Here is a 25333-nt window from a genome sequence, read left to right as displayed (position 1 = left end):
GTTTTATACCACCTCAGAAATTGCACCCCAAATAAATTGCTTTCACAGAGTTCAAGTAACAGAACATCTCAACATCAATGTTCAGGACGTGTGATCAGCCTTCATGGTCGAATTGCTTTAAAGAAACCCACTTACACCAATAGAAGAGACTTGCTTGGCGCCAAAAACCGATCCAATGACATTAAATTAGTGGAAAATCTTCCTTGGTCTGAGGTGTCCAAATTTGAGATTTTTGCAATTCTTTTTGAGACGCAAAATAGCGTAACGGATTCTCGCAGTGTAGGTGCCACCGTGAAGGCGATGAAGGAAGAGGTTGGATGGTCTTTGCTGGTGACACTGTCATTGATTTGATTTATGAATTCAATGCACACGTAACAGCATGGCTACCACAGTATTTTGCAGCTAAGTACCCATCCATCTGTTTTGTGCTGATGGGATAAGTCATTGTTGTCCACAGGACAATGACCCAACACACCTCCAGCCTGTGTAAGGGCTATTTGCAAAAGAAGATTGATGGAGTGCTGCATCAGATACCTGGCTGCCACAATCACCAAACTCAACCCAACTGAGATGGTTGGACTGAGCTGGACCGCAGAGATTGAAGGAAAAAGCAGCCAACATGCTCAGCATATGTGGGAACTCTTTCAAGACTGGTTTGGGAAAAAGCACCTCGATAAGCTGGTTGAGAGAATTGCCAGAGTGTGAAAAGCAGTCATCAAGGCAAAGTCATGGGCACTTTGAAGAATCTAAAATTTACTGATTTCCAAATGTGTTATTTCATAGTTTTGATGTCTTCCACCTTATCTACAATTGTAGAAAATAGTTTAAAAATGAAGACAAACCCATAATAGTAGGTGTGTCAAACTTTTGACTGGTCTGGCACACACTCTATAATTAATATATACACTCTCTGACCAAGCTGTAATGCTCTCATATGAATATATATACACTCATAGCAGGTTGACTCATGGCTAGGGAAGACAGACTGACCAGGCAGTTCAGGACAGACAGGCAGACAGGCAGACAGGCATGCAGACTGACCGGTTAGTCTGGCAGTGGTTCTGCCCCCCTGGAAGAACGCTGTTGAAGGCTTTGTTAAAGGTCTCACTGTTCTGCTTTGTCTCTCATCTTGTGCAGGTCACCTGGAGTGGAAGGGACAGGGGGAGGAAAATAGGAGAACAAGCATGGATAGAACGCCTTTATAAAGGCCTGTAGTTCATACGGCCATCATTATTCTTCACCGTTTAAATAAAAGTCAAGGAGCAGTGACAAGAAAGTAAAGCAAAAAGGATTTTACAACAGAACATTCTACGGCAAATCTACAGCCTTTCAAGACGACAGAGAATAAAGGAAAGACCTAAACATCAGCCCACAGTAAACTTCCACAAAGACTGATGAACGAGACTGAGAAACAAGGCAGAGGGCCTTCTGTGCCTCAAAAGAACATACATTGTACATAACAATTAAGATCTGGCTAAAAATACTGAATTAGTTACAGAAACCATTGCCTCTTTAATTGGTTGTGAGGGTCTGGTTCCGACCTCACCAACCAAGAATTTCACAAAAAAATGACAAAGACCAAATTAAGATTCGCAAAAGATCCTCGTGTACACGAAAAAACACCAAATAATGCATGCAGAAGCGGGAAATTAGCCGATACCCACTAATTATCAAATCAAAGGAAAGAGACGTTAAATTCTACAACCACCTAAAAGAAGCAATTCCCAAACCTTCCATAACAAAGCCATCACCTAAAAGAGAATGACCTGGAGAAGAGGTCCCCTAAGCAAAGCTTGGCCTGGCTTTGTTCACAAAACACAACAGACCCCACAGGAGCCCCAGACGACAACACAATTAGACCAAACCAATCTTGAGAAAACAAAATATAATTACCTTGACACATTGGAAAGAATAACAAAAACAGAGCAACGAGAAATGCTATTTGGCCCTAAACAGAGAGTACACCAATGGCATATACCTGACCACTGTTGAACTGACCAAAATAAAGAAAGCTTTGACCTATTACAGATCTCAGTGAGGTTAGGCCTTGTATGAGAAGGCCGCCCCATGGCAGACTTGGCTTCAGAGAGACAGGGCTCATGGCACACTGCCCACAAAATGAAGTGAAACTGAGCTGCACTTCCTAACCTCCTGCAAATGTACGACCATATTAAGGACCACATATTTCCCTCAGATTTACACAGTATCACAAAGAACTCCCCATATCTACTGGTGAAATATCACGAGCAGCATATTGTGACCTTGCCACAAGAAAAGGGCAACCATGAAGAACAAACAACATTGTAAATACAACCCATATTTATGTTTATTTATTGCAACAATGTACAACACTGTAATAACATATATAACACTTGAAATGTCGTTATTCTTTGACTCTGTGAGCTGTAATTTACTGTAATTTTGTAGTGCTTCTATTCTCTACTGTTTATTATCTACCTTCACTTGCTTTGGCATGTAACATATGTTTCCATGCCAATTAAAGCCCTTACAATTTAGAGAGAGAGAGGGAGAGAGAGAGAAGATTGAGACGAGAAGAGAGAAGAAAGAAAAGAGAAAAGAGAGGCCTCTGCCTGTTTGAGGATGAGAGAGGAGAAACAAAGAGAGAGACTGTGACCTGGCTGATAGCTGGACACCCTGCATTACACTGATGGGAACATCATCCATGACATCAGAGGCCAAAATGCATCCACAACCTCTATGCCAGCCCAGTGGTCTGCGTCAGAGACCCCCAATCTACTTGCACTAACAAGAGAGTGTGTGTGTGTGCAGTGTCTGCAATAAAAGCTCTTGTATTCATATGCAAATAAACTAGACAAGTGTATGTACGTTGTGTGCAATCTGAATTCCCCCCTCTTCAAAGTCTCTTAACTGTACACCACACATTCCCCGTGTCCTCAGTACGCTGATGGCCCTATCATCGTTCCACATACCCAGCCCCCTGCCTGACACACACTCCTCCCTCCAGTCCTATTAGCCTTTTAATCCAGCTTGTTTCGTGAGCTTTAAATGGGCTAAATAGCTATAATGAGAGGAAAACAATTCCCCAACTCACAGAAATACAGTGTGAGAAAGACTCCCTAAATACTAAATACTGATTACATTAATACACTGAAACTGTGGGGGACAAATCCTTCATGCAACCCTCTCATTCCATGTAGTGTGTTTCTGTCGAATGGATATGTCCTTACCTGTATCCAGTCTTCCTTTTCCTCTGCCTGTGCTGAAAAGGCAGAGGGAAGTTTTCAAAACGTATTAACTGCAACACTTAAACACCAATTTAAGTCTCTACTATAAATACTTACTATGTATTCTAGCTGCTGCCTGAAAATGTGTGGCCCATTTACAAAAAGCACAGTTCTTACAGTTCTCCCATGTAACCCTCCAGAGTTCTTACCTGAGCCTGCAGCTCTACGTGAGCGCCTGCTTTGCCATGATGCGCAAAGTGAGAGGGAGTTCTGCTTCACATTCTCCCTGAACCTGAAGACACAGGGAGAACAGTGTCACTTTACCTCTAACCTAACGTTAGCAGCGTAGAAATACGCCTGAGGCAGAGTTTCCACAGCCGGTATTCAGCAGAAAAGGAAGCTAGGTGAATTTGTGTATCCTGCTCCATTTACCTCCTTCCATGATCTCCATCCCAGCGTGTCGATCCTCTCGACTCACACTGAACTTCTGACCCATCAACCCAGCTTGGAACGCAGTACAGCACCATGTTATTAAACTCGCAGCACAGAGACAAGAGCGAGGAGAGGGAACAATAAGTATAATAAACACATGAACCACACACCACACCCACTTTATATGTGAATAGTTTCAGAAAACTAGCGATGTGTCGCACTGTCACTACTTCACAGGAGCGGAACTTGAACGTAAACATAAATATTTTATCAAAATCGTATTTTTGTGGGTATGCCTTCTGGGAACAATGTGAACTTTCATGGCCTGAATAACAAACGTGTACCCCATCATTTTAAATACGAATAAAACTTGTTAAAATACGGGCTTAGTAGTTTTGCACAGAAAAAGACCTGGAACTCCAACTAAGCCATGATTGGCTGAATAATCGATGGCTGGACATGTCGGAGAAGATGAAGTTTGATTGGTCTGCACATGTGCATGCATCTGTCATAACTGAATTGTAAGTCGCTCTGGATAAGAGCGTCTGCTAATGACTTAAATGTAAATGTAAATGTGATCTGTTCATATGTGTGACAGTCCTTATCTACCACACCGTTTTTGAAAGATATATGTTTACCTTCAAGAACTACTAAAGTTTGCTACTTTTTCAAACAACCATTGATGCAAAACTGGAATTTAGCAAGGCACTATTGACAAGATCAGTTGGAAAAAATAGCCCCGGATCGGTGTGTGAACCCAGTCAGGTGACTGGAGAAGTGACTGACACAATGCTGCCCAAACAAGATGTACTACAAACAAACTTAAATGTTCCAGTCCTGAAGTTTAAATCCATGTATCCGGGTAAGAGTCAAAATATATTTTCAGAATATAAGTTCAATTTCTCAGAAAGTCATTTTTAGTTAAAGCATACTGTTAGTTAGCTAGCAAACGGTAGCATTTTGTTTTAGTATATTATTCGAAGCATAACCATTTGCATTGCTAGTTATGGCTAATATTAGCTTATTTAACATTTAACCTAGTTTGTAGCTTTAGCTACCTGCAGATTGCTACTAAGCTATTATGACATGTTTGTATTGTAGTACTGTGATTAGGATTATGCCAGTTATGCCAGTTCATTGTTTAGCTAGCTAGCTACCTACTTCACATTATTGATAACAGATTATCTGGACACTTTCTGTTTGTGATATTGCTACTATGGAAGTTAACCGACTTCACCTGCATACCAATTTACACCTTCTGTATCCTTTGCTGTGACAAAGAAAGTTTTATTTGATATAGATTGGTTTACCACATGCCTCACATGTGAATCCTTTAAAGAGATGGGTGGAGCTAAGGCTTAAGAGGGTGTGAACGATGCTGAATGGGTGTAGAACAAAGAAAGCTCTCCAGTAGCGTGTTAACCCAAATATTCAAGATGCCATTTTTCTCAAAATGGTTTCACAGTTTATCTACTTTCAAAGCAGAATTACTGCAGTTGTTCCTCAACTGCAGTAATGATATAACGTTTCCTAGCTATGAGTCTCTACTTTATCGCAATGATAAAAAACACAATTTCAAAATGTCTGCTACAGATAAAACCGATCCGAGGAAGGTCGAGTCACAATATAGTAATCCCATTCCCTACACATGTTCTTCATTCCAGCTCCTCCTGCCACTCACCAGATAGAGTATTCGGTCCTGCGGCCCGTCCATTCTTGGAGACCACTTCTTTATGTGTCCCTCCTTGATGAGTTCGTTGGCTGGTTCACACATGTCCTCCTCTCCCCCAGTCTCTCATAGACCTCCAGCAGTTTGTTCACTCTCGAGAACACACCATGATGAGAAAACAACAGAGAGCAGATAAAACGATGCATGAAAATAAGTTCAGGGGAGCCTTAAAACACAGGAAGCTATGTGAACCAAAATGGTTGAGGCCGCATTAGACGCGGCTAAGAGGACAACCACACCAGGGGGCAAGAAAGTGGGACGTGTCGATGTGTGGTTGTGTGTCAGAGACACTGTTACATGCTTACTGCATACTGGTAAAACTAGTGGAAGGGAAACAGCAGGCCTTCCTGTCTTACTAAAACCAACCCAGGTCTCACAACCTCCCCTTCTTCCCCCATACCTCCTAATATTTCCCGCCCCTTGCTTACCTCTTCTTCTCCTCCTTCTCCATTCCTTTCGCTCATACACTGTTTGAGCTACAGCAACATTCAGTCACCTTAAAAACCATAAAAAGTAAGACGAATGTCAGAGAAGATGAGAGACAGGGTGTTTCAAACTGATGAGAGGGAGGGAACAGAAGTGACTTCCAAACAGAAAGAAGTAGAATTTACCACTTTTCCTGATGGCAGCATGGAAAGTGTTGGGCCTGCTAGTGATATGAGCTCCAAATGCCTCGTTAAAACACACACAGACAGAGACTGTTGAGACCTGTCTGCAGAACCATACATAACATGCATCAGACCTACATTTGCAAACACTCAACGAATACTCTGTTAGAAATCGGCTAAGTGTCAACCTTCCACTGCAGCCGCCTGGCATCATCGACTAGGGCCTATTGTAATTACCATACATCAAAACAACACAATGAACACCTCAAACAAGTGTGTGTTTGTGTTAACAGAAGGAGAATAGTGTTGCCTCACATACCATTCATGCATTACCCAACGATCAAAGACACACACATATTCCACTACACAACACACACACACACACACACACACACACACACACACACACACGAGCACACAACACACACACACACACACACACACAACACACACACACACACCACACACACACACACACACACACACACACTACACAGCACACACACACACTACACACACACACACTACCACCACGCAGTAAAGTGACTATAAGCCAGAGGAGGCAGAACACTAATGTGGGAGTGCACCTGCAGCAGCCCATCTTAAATCACAAAACTGACATAAACAGAGCTGACTTCCCCTCTACATACCAGCCTAGGAGAGCAGGCCTCACAGAGACGACTACCTGACCCACAACCACTGGAGTTATGTAGGCTTTACTTAGACAGCTACTTCAAACAAGGACAATGTACAGTACAAAGGTTTAAGTAAAGCGTCCACAAGACATGGAAGCTGTAATGGGCCCTAGTTGAGGAAGTTAGTGAGGACAGCAGATAACCTAGACAGACAAACAGAAAAACAGAAGGACAGCGACACAGACAGACAGGCAGACAGACACACAGACGTCTATCCTGTGTCTTTTCCATTCCAGTGCATCGTCAGGCAGTTTCTTCAGAAGTCCTGAGCAGGAGTTCATGCGAGGAGATCCTCTGAACAGGCTCCAACATGTGGGCTGGAGAGTCAGGTCCACACACATCCTGCGCCGTACAGATAGTAACACCACAGTACTGTTAATAGGCCTACTTTACTAGTACACAAACACACAGTGCAGCGATAAACTAAAGCAAACTTTACCATACAGTAAACAGGCGGGAGACGGGCTGGTGGTGATGGCTGAGCGAATCAGTGGAATGGTAATCAAATTCATCAAACAATGGTTTCATGTCTAATGCCATTCCATTCCTCCGTTCCAGCCATTATTATGAGCCTCCTCCCTCAGCGCCTCCACGGATACACGCACGCACGTATCACGGCACACCACAACACACACCACACACACCCTAAGTTCAGAGTACAGTACAAAAATAGACATTGAATTTTTTTGAGTTTTAAGCCCTATGGGCGGGTGTGTGTTCTGTGTGTTAGGGACTCAAACCCACGTATCGGAGACATCCTCCAGAAGCTGGCTCCTTTTATGAAGATGTARGGAGAGTACGTGAAGAACTTTGACCGTGCTATGGACCTGGTCAACACCTGGAGCCAGCGGTCATCACTGTTCAAGAGTGTGGTCCAGAACATACAAGTAGGTGGCATCTCTCCCACAGAATCAATGTGTGTTTATGGTAACGTGTGCTGTTGTTACCCGTGAATTAAAGTGTGGTGTACCCACAGTATGTTTACAGTACTGTGTGTGTAACTGTGTTGCTGTGTGTTTGATCCTGACAGAAGCAGGATGTGTGTGGGAACCTGACTCTCCAGCACCACATGTTGGAGCCTGTTCAGAGGATCCCTCGCTATGAACTCTTGCTCAAGGACTATCTGAAGAAACTGCCTGATGATGCACTGGACAGGAAGGACACGGAGAGTATGTCTGTCTGCCTGTCTGTCCGTCTGTTTGTCTGTACCTACACACTGCTCACCCACTCATTACCTGTGTGTTTGTCTGTCTGTCTGTTTGTCCCTCACTACCCTTCCTAAACTAGGACCCGTACTAGCCACTCTACAAGCTCCATGTCTTGTGACCTTGTGACCTAGGAATGTCTAGGTAAAGCCTGCATAATCCACCGTGACGTGTCAGGAGTCCTGTAGAGGGGAACGTCAGCTCTGTTTATGTAGTTCATGACTTTAATGCAGTGTGCGTTAATGTGTGTTTAATGTAGAATGTGTGTCTCTGATGTTGGGTAATGTACATGGTAGGAGAGGTCTACCACTCTCCCTGTCTGTGTAACACAAACACACACTGTTTGAGGTGTTCATTGTGTGTGTTTGATGTATGGTAATTTACAATAGGCCCCTAGTCTGATGATGCACAGGCTGGCTGCAGTGGAAGGTTGGACACTAGCCGATTTCTAACAGAGTATTCAGTTGAGTGTTTTGCCAAATGTAGGTCTGATGCATAGTTATGTATAGGTTCTGCAGACAGGTCTAACAGTCTGTCTGTGTGTGTTTTACAGAGGCATTGGAGCTCATATCCACAGCAGCCAACCACTCCAATGCTGCCATCAGGAAAATGGTAAAATTCTACTTTCTTCTGTTTGGAGTCCTCTCTGTTCCCTCCCTCTCCATCACTTTGAAACACCCTGTCTCTCCATCTCTCTCTGACATGCGTCTTACTTTTTATGGTTTTTAAGGTGATGGTGCTGTAGCTCACAACAGTGTATGAGGAAAGGAAGGAAGGAAGGAAGAAGAGAGAGGTAGCAAGGGAGGGAGAAAATTAGGGAGGTATGGAGGGAAGAAGGGAGGTTGTGAGAGCCCTGGTTGGTTTAGTACAGACAGGAAGCTGCTGTTTCCCTCCACTAGTTTTACAGTATGCAGAAGAGTAACAGCTGTCTCTGACACACACACACACACAGTCCCACTTCTGCCCCCTGGTGTGGCTTGTCCTCTAGCGCGTCTAATGCGGCCTCAACCATTTTGGTTCAATAGCTTCCTGTGTTTAAGGCTCCCCTGACTTATATTCATGCATCGTTTTATCTGCTCTCTGTGTGTTTCTCATCTATGGTGTTCCTCAGGAGAAGATGAACAAACTGCTGGAGGTCTATGAGAGACTGGGGGGAGAGGAGGACATTGTGAACCCAGCCAACGAACTCATCAAGGAGGGACACATCAAGAAGATGTCTGCCAAGAATGGGACGGCCCAGGACCGATACCTCTATCTGGTGAGTGGCAGGAGGAGCTGGAATGAAGAACATGTGTAGGAATGGGATTACTATATGTGACCGACCTCCTCGATTCGGTCTTATGTAGCAACATTTGAAATTGTGTTTTTTACATTGGATAAAAGTAGAGACTCATAGCTAGGAAATCGTATATCATATACTGCAGTTGAGGAACAATGCAGTAATTCTGCTTTGAAAGTAGATAAACTTGTAACACCACTTTTGAGAAAATGGCACTTGAATATTTTGGTACACCTACTGGAGAGCTCTTCTTTGTCTACACCCATTCAGCATCGTTCACACCCTCTTAAGCCTTAGCCCCACCCATCTCTTTAAGGATTCACATGTGAGGCCATGTGGTAAACACACTCTATATCAAATAAAACTTTATTTGTCACATGCAAAAGGATACAGAAGGTGTAAATGGTACAGTGAAGTGGTTACTTCCATAGTAGCAATATCAAAAACAGAAAGTGTCCAGATAAAAATCTGTTATAAATATGTGAAGCTAGGTAGCTAGCTAGCTAAACAATGAACTGGCATAACTGGCATAATCCTAACTCACAGTACTACCAATACAAACATTGTCATAATAGCTGTAGTATCAATCTGCAGGTAGCTAAAGCTAACAAACTAGGTTAAATGTTAACTAGCTAATATTAGGCTATAACTAGCAATGCAAATGGTTTKTGATTCGAATAATATTACTACACAAAAGCTAACGTTTGCTAGCTAACTAACAGTATGCTTTAACTAAAAATGACTTTCTGACAAAATTAGAAACTTATATCTGAAAATATATTTWGACTCTTACCCGGATACATGGATTAAAACTTCACGGCACTGGAAACATTTAAGTTTTGTTTGTAGCTACATCTTGTTTGGGCAGCATTGTGTCAAGTCACTCCAGTTCACCCTGACTGGTTCACACCGACCGGGGCATAATTTTTTCCAACTGATCTGTCAATAGTGCCTGCTAAATTCAGGGCATCAATGTTGTTGAGAAAAGTAGCAAAACTTTAGTAGTTCTTGAAGGCTAACATTATATCTTTCAAAAACGGTGTGGTAGAAAGGACTGTCAACACATATTGAACAGATCACATTTACATTTACATTTAAGTCATTTAGCAGACGCTCTTATCCAGAGCGACTTACAAATCACGTTATCGACAGATGCATGCTACATGGCAGACCAATCCAAACTCATCTCCCGACATGTCCAGCCCATCGATTATCTCAGCCAATCATGGCTAGTTGGAAGGTTCCCGTCTTTTTCTGTGGCAAAACTAACTAAGCTCGTATTTTAACAATTTTATTCGTATTTATGGATGGGGTACACGTTTGTTATTCAGGCACATGAAAGTTCACATGTTCCAGAAGGCATWCCCACCAAAAAACGCATTTTGATAAAATAATTTATGTTTACGTTCAAGTTCCGCTCCTGTGAAGTAGTGACGTGCGACACACGCCTAGTTTCCTGAAACTATTCACATATCAAAGTGGGTGTGTGTGTGTTCATGTGTTTATTATACTTATCTGTTTCTCCCTCTCTCTCGCTCTCTGTCTCTGTGCTGCAGTTTAATAACATGGTGCTGTACTGCGTTCCCAAGCTGAGGTTGATGGGTCAGAAGTTCAGTGTGAGAGAGAGGATCGACATCGCTGGGATGGAGATCAGGAAGGAGGTAATGGAAGCAAGGATACAACAAATTCAACCTAGCTTCCTTTTCTGCTGAAAACCGGATGTGGAAACTCTGCTCAGGCGTATTTCTACGCCTGCTACGTTAGGTTAGAGGTAAAGTGACACTGTTCTCCTCTGTGTCTTCAGGTTCAGGAGAATGTGAAGCAGAACCTCCCTCTCACTTTTGCCATCATCGGCAAGCAGCGCTCACTAGAGCTGCAGGCCAGGTAAGAACTATGGAGCGGTTACATGGGAGAACTGTAAGAACTGTGCCTTTTGTAATGGGCCACAACATTTCAGGCACAGCTAGAATACATAGTAGTATTTATAGCTAGAGAGCCTTAATATTGGTGTTAAGTGTTGCAGTTAATACTGTTTTTGAAACCTTCCCTCTGCTTTTCAGCACGGCAGAGGAAAAGGAAGACTGGATACAGGTAAGGAATACCATCTCGACAGAAACACACTAACATGGAATGAGAGGGTTTGCAGAAGGATTTGTCCCCCCACAGTTTCAGTGTATTATGAACAGTATTTAGTATTAGGGAGTCTTTCCTCCACACTGCCATTCTGTGAGTTGGGGAATTGTTTTCCTCTCATTATAGCTCATTTAGCCCATTAAAGCTSACTAAAGCTGATTAAAAAGGCTAATAGACTGGAGGGGAGGAGTGTGTGTCAGGCAGGGGGCTGGGTATGTGGAAAGGACTGGAAGGGCCATTCAGCGATCTGAAGGACACGGGGAATGTGTGGTGTCACAAGAGACTTTGAAGAGGGGGGAACAAAGATTGCACACACGTACATACACTGTCTAGTTTATTTGCATATGAATACAGAGCTCATTATTTGCACACGTGCACACACACACACACACACTCTCTCTGTCTTAGTGCAGTAGATGGTGCGGTCTCTGACGCAGACCACTGGGCTGGATCAGAGGTTTGTGATGCATTTGGCCCTCTGATGTCATGGATGATGTCATCAGTGTATAGCAGGGTCAGTCCAGTCTACAGCCAGGCACAGTCTCTCTCTTTGTTCTCCTCTCTCCTACTCAAACAGGCAGAGGCCCTCTCTTTCTCTCTTTCTTTCTCTCTCTCTCTCTCTCTCTCTCTCTCTCTCTCTCTCTCTCTCTCTAAATTTAAGGGCTTTATTGGCATGGGAAACATATGTTAACATTGCCAAAGCAAGTGAAGTAGATAATAAACAGTAGAGAAATAAACAATAAAAATTAACAGTAAATTACACTCACAGAAGTTCCAAAAGAATTACGACATTTCAAGTGTCATATTATGTCTATATACAGTGTTGTAACATTGTGCAAATAAATAAACATAAATATGGGTTGTATTTACAATGTTGTTTGTTCTTCACTGGTTGCCCTTTTCTTGTGGCAAAAGGTCACAAATATTGCTGCTGTGATATTTCACCCAGTAGATATGGGAGTTCTTTGTGGATCTGTGTAATCTGAGGGAAATATGTGTCTTTAATATGGTCGTACATTTGGCAGGAGGTTAGGAAGTGCAGCTCAGTTTCCACTTCATTTTGTGGGCAGTGTGCACATAGCCTGTCTTCTCTTGAAAGCCAAGTCTGCCATCGGCGGCCTTTCTCAATAGCAAGGCTAACCTCACTGAGTCTGTACATAGTCAAAGCTTTCCTTAATTTTGGGTCAGTCACAGTGGTCAGGTATTATGCCACTGTGTACTCTCTGTTTAGGGCCAAATAGCATTCTAGTTTGCTCTGTTTTTGTTAATTCTTTCCAATGTGTCAAGTAATTATATTTTTGTTTTCTCATGATTTGGTTTGGTCTAATTGTGTTGCTGTCCTGGGGCTCTGTGGGGTCTGTTTGTGTTTGTGAACAAAGCCCCAGGACCAGCTTGCTTAGGGGACTCTTCTCCAGGTTCATCTCTCTTTAGGTGATGGCTTTGTTATGGAAGGTTTGGGAATTGCTTCCTTTTAGGTGGTTGTAGAATTTAACGTCTCTTTTCTGGATTTTGATAATTAGTGGGTATCGGCCTAATTCTGCTCTGCATGCATTATTTGGTGTTTTACGTTGTACACGAAGGATCTTTTTGCAGAATCTTAATTTGGTCTTTGTCCCATTTTTGTGAATTCTTGGTTGGTGAGCGGAACCCAGACCTCACAACCATAAAGGGCAATGGGTTCTGTAACTGATTCAAGTATTTTTAGCCAGATCCTAATTGTTATGTCAAATTGTATGTTCCTTTTGATGGCACAGAAGGCCCTTCTTGCCTTGTTTCTCAGCTCGTTCATAGCTTTGTGGAAGTTACCTGTGGCGCTGATGTTTAGGTCTTTCTCTCTTTCTCTCTGTCTCCTTGAGGCTGTAGATTGCCGTAGGAATGTTACTGTTGTAAAAATCTGTTGCTTTACTTTCTCTCTGTCACTGCCTCTTGACTTTTATTTTAAACCGGTGAAGAATATGATGGCCGTATGTAACTACAGGCCTTTATAAAGCGTTCTATCCCTCTCTGTTCTCCTATTTCCCTCTCCCCCGTCCCTTCCACTCCCAGGTGATCCTGGCCACCATAGAGAGACACAAGCAGAACAGTGAGACCTTTAACAAAGCCTTCAACAGCTCCTTCTCCAGGGAGGAAGACCACCTGCCAGACTCACCGGTCAGTCTGCCTGCCTGTCTGCCTGTCTGCCTGTCTGTCTGACTGCCTGTCAGTCTGTCTGTCTAGCCATGAGTCAACCTGCACTATGAGTGTATATATATTCATATGAGAGCATTACAGCTTGGTCAGAGAGTGTATATATATTAATATATATAGTGTGTGTACAGTACCAGTCAAAAGTTTGGACACACCTACTCATTCAAGGGTTTGTCTTCATTTTTACTATTTTCTACATTGTAGAATAATAGTGAAGACATCAAAACTATGAAATAACACATTTGGAATCATGTAGATTTTAGATTCTTCAAAGTAGCCACCCTTTGCCTTGATGACTGCTTTGCACACTCTTGGCATTCTCTCAACCAGCTTCATGAGGAATGCTTTTCCAACAGTCTTGAAAGAGTTCCCACATATGCTGAGCACTTGTTGGCTGCTTTTCCTTCACTCTGCGGTCCAGCTCATCCCAAACCATCTCAGTTGGGTTGAGGTTTGGTGATTGTGGAYGCCAGGTCATCTGATGCAGCACTCCATCACTCTTCTTCTTGGTCAAATAGCCCTTACACAGGCTGGAGGTGTGTTGGGTCATTGTCCTGTTGGAAAACAAATGATAGTCCCACTCAGCACAAACCAGATGGGATGGCGTATCGCTGCAAAATYCTGTGGTAGCCATGCTGGTTAAGTGTGCATTGAATTATAAATAAATCACTGACAGTGTCACCAGCAAAGCACCATCACACCTCTTCCTTCATGCTTCACGGTGGGAACCACACATGCAGAGATCATCCGTTCACCTATTCTGCGTCTCACAAAGACATGCAAAAATCTCAAATTTGGACACATCAGACCAAGGGACAGATTTCCACCAATTTAATGTCCATTGCTCGTGTTTCTTGGCCCAAGCAAGTCTCTTCTTATTGGTGTAGTGGTTTCTTTAAAGCAATTCGACCATGAAGGCCTGATTCACACAGTCTCCTCTGAACAGTTGATGTTGAGATGTCTCTGTTACTTGAACTCTGTGAAGCATTTATTTGGGCTGCAATTTCTGAGGCTGGTAACTAATTAACTTATCCTCTGGGTCTTCCTTTCCTGAGGCGGTCCTCATAAGAGCCAGTTTCATCATAGTGCCTGATGGTTTTTGCGTCTGCACTTGAAGGAACTTTCAAAGTTCTTGACATTTTCCGTATTGACTGACCATGTCTTCAAGTAATGATGGTCTGTCATTTTATCTTTGCTTATTTAGCTGGTCTTGCCATAATATGGAATTGGTCTTTGAACAAATAGGGCTATCTTCTGTATACCACCCCTACCTTGTAACAACACAACTGATTGGCCCAAATGCATTAGGAAGGAAAGAAATTCCACAAATTAACTTTTAAACAAGGCACACCTGTTAATTGAAATGCATTCCAGATGACTACCTCCTGAAGCTGGTTGAGAGAATGCCAAGAGTGTGCGATGCTGTCATCAAGGCAAAGGGTGGCTACTTTGAAGAATCTCAACTATAAAATATATTTTAATTTGTTTAAAAGAAAATTGGTTACTACATGATTCCATATGTGTTATTTCATAGTTTTGATGTCTTCACTATTATTCTACAATGTAGAAGATAGTAAAAATAAATAAAAAACCTTGGAATGTAGGTGTGTCCAAACTTTTGACTGGTACTGTTATATATTAAACTTTTTTGAGTTGGCAAACAAACTGAAAGGGTGCACACTGTCAGTGTGTTGTTTGAACAGATATAAAGCCAAGGTAGGCGATATACTGCCAACTGCAGTTGTGGAATATTTCCTCGTGAGTATAATTAATTGGCTAATCCCTCCTGGTGACGTCGATGGAATGATGTGATTCTTAACCTATAGGAAGTCCCACTAGTTAACTATTTCAAAATTGTGAAAGTCCTCAATGGCGCTGCCCATACTAAGATGGGAGATTCCTCTATCTATCTGTATGACTGACCCACTCTGAACCTGGACACAGGCCAAACTAGAAACACATAACAGACTACTGTCTTTCTCTCAGGCGTGGCTGCCATCTAGTGGGAGCAAACACACACTGCAGCTTTAGGGGATATTCAGTGTGTTGTTTCCATTCTCTGGCAATGTGGGAGAATGCTTTGTTTGTGATTTGTTGTCACCTGACATGAAGGGCTATCCATGTAATAACAAGGGGTGTACTTTCAATGTAACTCATACATCTATCCCAGGGTTAAATATGTCACTCTGATCCTGTATTCATGTTCTGCTCTCCCCAGGGTCCCTGGAGCACCACATCCATAGACTCAGACAGTGAAAGACTGCATGAAAGGGTAGGCGTCAAAAGTCATATTACAATACATTTCCCCCGGCTCTATTACCTTTTGTGTGATGTTATGGACTCAGCTTTGGATTTCAAGACCATTGATCTCTCTTTGCTACAGCGTCAATGACATCGCCCAACATAATACTAGAACCCATACAATGGGCAATAGAATGTGAATACATTGTACCATGAATGTCTGTCTGAGTTCATAACAAGAAGTACATTGATCTCTCCTATTCTAAAGCCTGAATGTTTGTCAGTCTGGTATTACAATGGCAGTGGCTCTATAATCCACACAGTAGTCTGCAGATAGGTGAAATAGTAGGCAGTCTTCTCAATAGCATCACTATCTCACTCTCTAGTAGCAGTGAGAGGTGTCTGTGGAAAGATGAGACACGATCAYGGGGTAAATTTCATATTCCCTCCCACAATGCATCTGTGGTAAAGGGCTGGCGGCTGAAAGAGAAACGGGAGCGACTTTGATTCCCATTTTTCTGTCATAGAGGAGAGAAAGAATAGGGGAGATAACATAGCGAGAAAATGGAGTGAGGAAATGGCAAGATAGAAAGGAAATAGTCACCTTCACCCAACTTTTTCAGGATTACTTAGGCAATACGAAGATGCACTGAGATAAGATGACCTTGTGATTGGACAGATTTTGATACGTTGTTTGTTTCTCTGTTTTCCAGAAAAGTTCCAAGAAGAAGGAGAAGGAGAAGCAGACATGTAAAGGCTGCAACGAAAGCTTCAACTTCACCAAGCGCAAACACCACTGCAAAGCATGTGGAGCGGTGAGCACAGAGAGAAAGAGGAGGGTGGGGGCGGATGCAGTTAGTGCCAGTATGCTGCATTTTTGCCAGTGGATGTCTTGTATGATTGATTTTCAGTTGTCTAAATATCTTTCTCTCCCTCCATTCCTCATTCTCTCTTTCCCTCCCTCTGCAGGCCATCTGTGGTAAATGCTCTAAGATGTTGGAGAACAAGACGTGTCGACTGTGTCCTGAATGCTTTGTGACGAGCCAAGTCCCTGAAGGGCCTGCAGGGGCCCCAGGAGAGCTGAAGAGGAAAGCTACAGCCGAGGTGAGGACCGCCTGACTCTCAGCTTATAGAATACAATAGAAAATAGTAGAATATAACTTCATCTAAATGAAGCTTCCCCTCACAAGTATCATAAGACAATCACACATCATACTTATTGTATATGGCACAGTGTTGCTGAGAAGCTAACATGGACAGAATGGAGATGTGGTGGTGTGGGGGGGGGGGTTGGCTTATAGAGGTTGGCAGCGGGCATATTGTTTCAGTGCCAGCCTCTGGAGAGAGCAGAACAGTCCCGTTAGTCACCCCAGCATGGCAGAGAGGACAGAGCCCTGCCCAGACAGCCCCACAGAGCATGGTGCACCTCTTTCAATCTCACACACACACGCACTATAGAGACAAAAAGTGGTACACACAGTCCATAGTCTGCAGGGCTCAATAGGATTAATCTCTCAGTGTTTACCAGGAGTCAATATGAATTAGTGTTCAATAGAGGGCCTGTGCAGTGGGGCAGTAACAGTGGGGCTCCAGCACCACATCAGTAACAGTGGCGCTCCAGCACCACATCAGTAACAGTGGGCCTCCAGCACCACATCAGTAACAGTGGTTCTCCAGCACCACATCAGTCACAGTGGGGCTCCAGCACCACATCAGTCACAGTGGGGCTCCAGCACCACATCAGTAACAGTGGGGCTCCAGCACCACATCAGTAACAGTGGAGCTCCAGCACCACATCAGTAACAGTGGGGCTTTACAGCACCAATCATAACAGTGGGCCTCAGCACCACATCAGTAACAGTGGGCTCCATCACACATCAGTAACAGTGGGGCCTCCAGCACCACATCAGTACAGTGGGGCTCCAGCACCACATCAGTAACAGTGGGCTCCAGCACCACATCAGTAACAGTGGGCTTCCAGCACACATCAGTAACAGTGGTTCTCCAGCACACATCAAGTCAACAGTGGGGCTCCCAGCACCACATCAGTCAACAGTGGGGCTCCAGCACCACATCAGTAAACAGTGGGGCTCCAGCACCACATCAGTACAGTGGGGCTCCAGCACCACATCAGTAACAGTGGGCTCCAGCACCACATCAGTAACAGTGGGCTCCAGCACCACATCAGTAACAGTGGGCTCCATACACATCAGTAACAGTGGGCCTCCAGCACCACATCAGTAACAGTGGGCTCCAGCACCACATCAGTAACAGTGGGGCTCCAGCACACATCAGTAACAGTGGGGCTCCAGCACCAATCAGTAACAGTGGGTCCAGCACCCATCAATAACAGTGGGGCTCCAGCACCCATCAGTAACAGTGGGGCTCCAGCACACATCAGTAACAGTGGGGCACACAAGTAACAGTGGGGCTCCAGCACCACATCAGTAACAGTGGGCTCCAGCACCACATCAGTAACAGTGGGGCTCCAGCACCACATCAGTAACAGTGGGCCTCCAGCACCAACATCAGTAACAGTGGGCTCCAGCACCACATCAGTAACAGTGGGCCTCCAGCACCACATCAGTACAGTGGGCTTCCAGCAACCACATCAGTAACAGTGGGGCTCCAGCACCACATCAGTAACAGTGGGCTGCCAGCACCACATCAGTAACAGTGGGCCTCAGCACCACATCAGTAAACAGTGGGGCTCCAGCACCACAATCAGTACAGTGGGCCTCCAGCACCACATCAGTAACAGTGGGCTTCCAGCACCACATCAGTATACAGTGGGCTTTTCCAGCACCACATCAGTAACAGTGGGGCTCCAGCACCACATCAGTAACAGTGGGGCTCCAGCACCACATCAGTAACAGTGTGGGCTCAGCACCACATCAGTACAAGTGGGTCCAGCACCACATCAGTAACAGTGGTCTCCAGACCACATAAGTAACAGTGGGGTTCCAGCACCACATCAGTAACAGTGGGCCTCCAGCCACCACATCAGTAACAGTGGGCTCCAGCACACATAGTAACAGTGGGCCCAGCACCACATAGTAACAGTGGGCTCAGCACCACATGTAACAGTGGCTCCAGCCACATCAGTAACAGTGGGCTCCAGCCCAACTAGTAACAGTGGGGCTCCAGCACCACATGAGTAACAGTGGGGCTCCAGCACCACATCAGTAACAGTGGGGCACCAGCACCACACATGAGTAACAGTGGGGGCTCCAGCACCACATGACATAACAGTGGACTCCACACCACTGATCATGCACTTTGAATTAAAAGTAGAGCATAATAGTGAAAGTGAGCTCCCGTTCCAAACATGGTTGGGTTAATGAGGGTTAAAAAATATACTGTATTTCTCTGAATATTATGTGAGTACTGGCTCCCACTGCAGTGGATCAACATTGGGATTGTGCCTTTAACTCTGCCTCCTGTGTGTGTTTCTGTCCTCCAGAAGCAGGTGTCTCCGTCTCTATTGGGGGACAACTGTCTGCAGTGTGGCAAGCTGCAGGTGCAGGAGAAGGGCAAGAGCTGGACAAGACCTGGGTTGCCGTCACCAAGACTGAACCTCTAGTGCTGTCCTGCAGACCAGCGGACAGGTAAGGGTTAACCTCACACACCGCCTGAGGGTTGATTTGTCCTGAGGGTCTTTCCTGTCGTCCTGAGGGTCTCTCTCCTGAGGGTCTCTCCTGAGGGTCTCTGTCCTGAGGGTCTTTGTCCTGAGGGTCTCTCTCTTGAGGGTCTCTCCTGAGGGTCTCTCTCTTGAGGGTCTTTCTCTTGAGGGTCTCTCTCCTGAGGGTCTCTCTCCTGAGGGTCTCTCTCTTGAGGGTCTCTCTCTTGAGGGTCTCTCCTGAGGGTCTTTCTCTTGAGGGTCTCTCCTGAGGGTGTCTCTTGAGGGCCTCTCTCTTGAGGGTCTCTCTCTTGAGGGTCTTTCTCTTGAGGGTCTCTCTCCTGAGGGTCACACCTGAGGGTCTCTCTCCTGAGGGTCTCTCTCCTGAGGGTCTCTCCTGAGGGTATTTTTCATGTGTCTGTCTATTTCAGTGTCTTTGTGTACCTGTCTGTCTGTCTGTCTGTCTGTCTCTGTCTGCATGTGTATTTGTGTCTTTGTACCGCTGTCTTGTCTACATCCCTTCTCCATGCCCAGGTCACATGTATAGACCTGTCTGTATGTGTGCTTTACCTTACATTAACATTTGAGTCATTTAGCAGACACTCTTATCCAGAGCGACTTCCTTAGTGCATTCATCTTATGATAGCTAGGTGGGACTACCACATGTCTCAGTCATAGTAAGTAAATTTTTCCTCAGTAAAGGAGCTATCAGCAATCTTTTCACACCCTGTAATATACAGCATGTTCCTACGGTCTGTACGCAAGGTGGAATTTGAACCAATGAAGGGATGAAAAAGAACTGACCTTGTGTCTGTTGCTTGGGGAAACCTTTACCTACTTCTCCCCTCTCCTGAGGGTGCTTCACAAGTGTCCTTTATAGGATAGGTGCAGTGTGCAGGCATCTCCAGGGCTGAAAACCAGTCACTGTAGACAGCTCTCCCCATTCCATTTTAGAGACCAGAATCCCATCTCTGCAACAATCCTAGGTAGGCAGAAAGCTGACAAGATTAGGATTATTGATTGTTAGAATTTAATGATTAGATAGAAACTGGGGAATGAGGAGGGGGAGAGGAGAGCGATTATGCACGTGCCTTATGAAATACAATCTAGCCCCCTGCATTAAATGAGAGAAACACTGCACTGTTATGCTTCCTCTTGATTCTGATTGGCCTGTTTGTTGTGACTCTTCAGGACTCCCGTGGGGTACGAGCCATACCCCTCCCAGGGTTTGAGGTGAACATGGCAGCGCCATCGGCAACAGAGAAGTCAGAGCTCAAACACGCGTTCCGGCTGAGTAACTCCCAGCAGGCTCTGCTGTTCAGCGCCCAGGATGCAGAGGTCCAGGACCAGTGGGTGGAGCTTCTCTCTAGAGCCGCCCGCGGGGAAACAACCACAGTCACGCCTGTCAGCCTGACGGATCACAGGAAGAGCCAATAGGGAGGCTCCGTTGAGGCCACAGGACCCTCCCCCTCCTTCCCACCTCTCGCCCCCTCTCCTGTGGACAGAGCACACATTACTTGAATTCACTTTACCTTGGCACTTTTTATTTTGTTTTGTTTTCTTTGAAGGGAAGGAAGAATCCTCTCCTCTGCTGCCCTTGCCCCCACATGACACACACACATTCACACACAGACTCGCTCTTTCCCTGGCTCTCTCTATCTCTCTCGCATACACACACACACATTCACACACAGACTCGCTCTTTCCCTGGCTCTCTATCTCTCTCGCTTACACACACACACATACACASGCACACACACACACACACAACACATACACACTTGTGCCACCAGTCCGACACCATTGTATGCGTGGTTACGTTTTATTTCTCTCAGTGTTCTCTGCAGTTTAAGAAGAACAGAAGACTCTTTGATTTAATATGTTTTGTATTATAGCCGAAGGCATTTTTAAGATGAATCCTGTATGATTTTATAAAACAATGAAGTTTGTTGTACATTGTGTGACTGTGTTGTGAAGCATTAACCCCTGTTGGTCTGTCTGTCTGTCTACCTGTCTGTGTGTTCCTCCGGTGTTTTATTTCACTATTGAATGTTAGCGTATTGAACCCCAGACACAGACGCCACCTTTCCCCACCCCTGTGGTCACAGTGCCAGCTCAGTGGTGGTTGTACAGTATGTATGCTATATTGTGTCATTAGTATAAAGAGATCCATTTAACTTAAGAGACGTGAACGAACGCTTGTGGCTGGCCACCTGATGCTCCCACTATCAGCCCCCCAACTCCTCACAGCCCTCCCCCCAAACACTCCCACCTTCACCCCACTATCATCCCCCCAAACTCCTCACAAGCCCTCCCCCCAAACACTCCCACCTTCACCCCACTATCATCCCCCAACTCCTCACAGCCCTCCCCCAAACACTCCCACCTCACCCACTATCATCCCCCAACTCCTCACAGCCCTCCCCCAAACATCCACCCTCACCCCACTATCATCCCCAACTCCTCACAGCCCTCCCCCCAAACACTCCCACCTCACCCCACTATCATCCCCCAACTCCTCACAGCCCTCCCCCCAAACACTTCCACCCTCACCCCACTTATCATCCCCCAACCTTCACAGCCCTCCCCCAAACACTCCCACCCTCACCCCACTATCATCCCCAACCTCCTCACCAGCCCTCCCCCAAACACTCCCACCCTCACCCCACTATCATCCCCCAACTCCTCCCCCTGTCTCCTGGATGGGCTCTTTCCCTCCCTCCTCTTTCTATAAACTCTGCCCCCTTGACCAGGAGAATATACTACCACTTCCTGTTTCTACCGCTTACCTGCTTCGCCCCCATCTGGTCATGTGATAGAAACCTTAGCAACGATACAAGTACTGTACGATTGTGCGTTCTGCCTTGCCCCCCTCTACCCCCAACCCCCCGGCACCAGCTTGTAAAGAACCAGAAGATTGTTTAGTCATCTCTATGTGCATGTATAAACTTACTCATATTTATATACCGTGCTCTGAAAACCCCAGCCCCTCTCTCCTCTCCTCTTTGTCGTACTGTAAAGTGAGCAGACTCAGTATTGTGTGTTTTAACCCTGGGTTGTGCACAATGGATAAGTAGTCAACACATCATCAATAAAGAGACATATGGCTCACTCAGTGTCATACTGTCCAACATGATCCTTTGAGTGTCATTTTGTGTTCACAATTCTCCCTCAATTCTCCCTCAATTCRCCCTCAATTCTGTCTTTATTCATTCTCCTCTCTCCCACACAGACATACTTTGAGTTGTTGAAGACCTTGGCTCTGTAAATGGGTTTCTTTCTTCTGCTATTTCTATTCCCCAACTTAATGACAGTGTTTAATCCGGTATGAATATTGGATCTCATGCAATGTTTGCCAAGTAGGTATATTGTTGTGGAAATTCTTACACAGGGACACTCAAAGTCAATCTTAAATTAATAATTGTTTATTGTCAGCGCGCTGGAGAGGTTCCAACAAACCTAATGCASCATATTGAACGTCTGTCAGGAGCTCTGCRGGGGCAGTCCCAGCAGTTGTCTTATATACGGCTATACACAGACAAGTTATATTTGCATGATTTAGCATAATACATTCATCATTACTGTTTTATTTCATTCATGTGACCGACCAGTACTGGTTCATAACATGTGACAGACCAATACCTCACGAGGCTTCTCCTCTCTAAGTTGAGACCTTGAAACTGAGATATCTATCGTTCTCAAAACACGGTCTGGTGCTACTGCCAAATTGCAGATACTGATAAGTGAAGATTCGTTCAATCAGGCACTTGCATGAACACAGAAATTGGTTATTAGAACAGCACATGAACAGAAAACAGAAATTAGTTAAAAGAAAAGCACATGTATAACATTTCCATCACACACTAATAGATGCAGAGAAGTACTGAATGCTTACAAGCAAACAATGCATACTTGATGTAAGTGACTTCTAATGTCTCTGGATTTAAGATGTTTATCGTGAGCGTAAAGTGATGGCCCAATCCTCTTGGGCTGTCCAAGGCCTGGGATGATAACTGAAGTAAGATCCTGCATTGACTGGATTGACAGTCTCTCCTATCAGTGATATCACACATCAAACATTCATCAGATATAAAATGCCAGCAGATATTTGAGCTTATCGTTGGCTAGGATGCCGAAGGATTAAGAACTTTGTTCTGAAACCACAGAGATAGAATGATAGAGAGATAGTAATTTCTCTGAGCTTATCTCTGCCTCAGTGTGTGTGTCCCTGAAAGTGTACTAGAGAGCAGAATGTCATGAACGACATCACTGACCAGAATGATATGAATGACATCACTGAGCAGAATGTTATGAATGACATCACTGAGCAGAATGATATGAACGACATCACTGAGCAGAATGATATGAATGACATCACTGAGCAGAAATGTTATATATGGACATCACTGAGCAGAATGATATGAACGCCATCACTGAGCAGAATATATGAATGCAACATCACTGAGCAGAATGATATGAAATCGCACAGTTAAAACATCACTGAGCAGAATGATATGAACAACATCACGAGAAAATGAAGCAACATGACAACTATGATAAAAAATGAGCAAGACAACATCACGAGCAGGAATGATATGAACTACATTCACTGAGCAGAAAGATATAACAACAACATCACTGAGCAGAATGATATTGAACTACATCAACTGAGCAGAATGTTGAACAACATTCACTGAGTAGAATGATATGAACGACATCACTGAGCAGAATGATATGAACAACACACTGAGTAGAATGATATGAACAACATCCACTAGTAGAATGAATGAAACGACATCATGAGCCGAATGATATGGAATGACATCATGAAGCAGAATATATGAACAACATCACATGAGCAGAATGATATGACAACATCACTGAGTATAGAATGATATGAACGACATCACTGAGCAGAATGATAAATGAACAACATCACTGAGCAGAATGATATGAACAACATCACTGAGCAGAAAGATTGAACAACATCACTGAGCAGAATGATATGAACTACATCACTGAGCAGAATTTATGAACAACATCACTGAGCAGAATGATATGAACGACATCACTGAGCAGAATGATAATAGAACAACATCACTGAGTAGAATATGATATGAACGACATCACTGAGCAGAATGATATGAACAACATCACTGAGTAGAATTGATATGAAACAACATCACTGAGCAGAATGATATGAACAACATCACCTGAGTAGAATGTATGAACAACATCACTGAGCAGAATGATATGAAATGACATCACTGAGCAGAAATGATATGAACAACATCACTGAGCAGAATGATAGAATGACATCACTGAGCAGAATGATATGAAGACATCACTAACAGAATGATATGAACAACATCACATGAGCAGAATGATATAATGGATCACTGATAATGTGAGTTTTGTCCATGTGCTTTCTGCATGGTCTTTATTCATTCTAGTACAAAACTGTACTGTACGTGACTGTTTGGATAATGTGACTGTTAGTCTCCAGGACTCATCTTGTGTACGCGTTCTGCTTCGTACCAGAAGACAAGTGAAGGTGTCTGGAAACTACCACACAGCTGAGATGAGGGATGTGGTTTCAGTCAGGAAAGCAGAGTGTGTGTGCGTGTGTGTGTGTATAGAGAGGACAGCTATAGATAGATTGTGTGAACCAATGTTTAGTTTGGCACTTTAAAAAAAATGTAGTCTAGTTCTTAGTATTTTTGACTCAATTGAATAAGTCACATTTTTGTCTATTGAATAATGATTTAGTCTAGTTATTGTCAAAATGACAATAACAGTGGATTTTAGTCAACCTAAATGCCCTAAAATGTGGAAGTCACATCACTTTGTATGCCTCGTTAACCTATAGTAACATAAATCACTGTCTCCATATGCACAAACAAACATCAATCAAATGTATGTAGAAAGCCCTTTTTACATCAGCCGATGTCACAAAGGGCTGTACAGAAACCCAGCCTAAAACCCAACACAAGCAATGC

The 25333-nt window shown here is 44.1% G+C and overlaps 1 protein-coding gene across 1 annotated transcript in view; it reads left to right on the top strand.

The window, feature by feature from the left end:
• Positions 1 to 22470, top strand: part of LOC111976712 (FYVE, RhoGEF and PH domain-containing protein 3-like) — a 38709-nt gene extending 16239 nt beyond the window's left edge. Inside the window, 14 exon segments of the mRNA XM_024005758.2 lie at positions 7701 to 7839; positions 8429 to 8487; positions 8987 to 9133; positions 10711 to 10815; positions 10959 to 11038; positions 11215 to 11245; positions 13334 to 13438; positions 15693 to 15746; positions 16429 to 16530; positions 16685 to 16819; positions 19179 to 19257; positions 19260 to 19301; positions 19304 to 19323; positions 20526 to 22470. Of these exon segments, the coding sequence (XP_023861526.2) occupies positions 7701 to 7839; positions 8429 to 8487; positions 8987 to 9133; positions 10711 to 10815; positions 10959 to 11038; positions 11215 to 11245; positions 13334 to 13438; positions 15693 to 15746; positions 16429 to 16530; positions 16685 to 16819; positions 19179 to 19257; positions 19260 to 19301; positions 19304 to 19323; positions 20526 to 20771 (1344 nt within the window). The 3' untranslated portion in view covers positions 20772 to 22470.
• Positions 22471 to 25333: the final 2863 nt, after the last annotated feature.

Source organism: Salvelinus sp. IW2-2015, linkage group LG17, assembly GCF_002910315.2.
Source record: "Salvelinus sp. IW2-2015 linkage group LG17, ASM291031v2, whole genome shotgun sequence".
Lineage (NCBI taxonomy): Eukaryota > Metazoa > Chordata > Actinopteri > Salmoniformes > Salmonidae > Salvelinus > Salvelinus sp. IW2-2015.
This window is presented reverse-complemented; position numbering and strand designations above follow the sequence as displayed.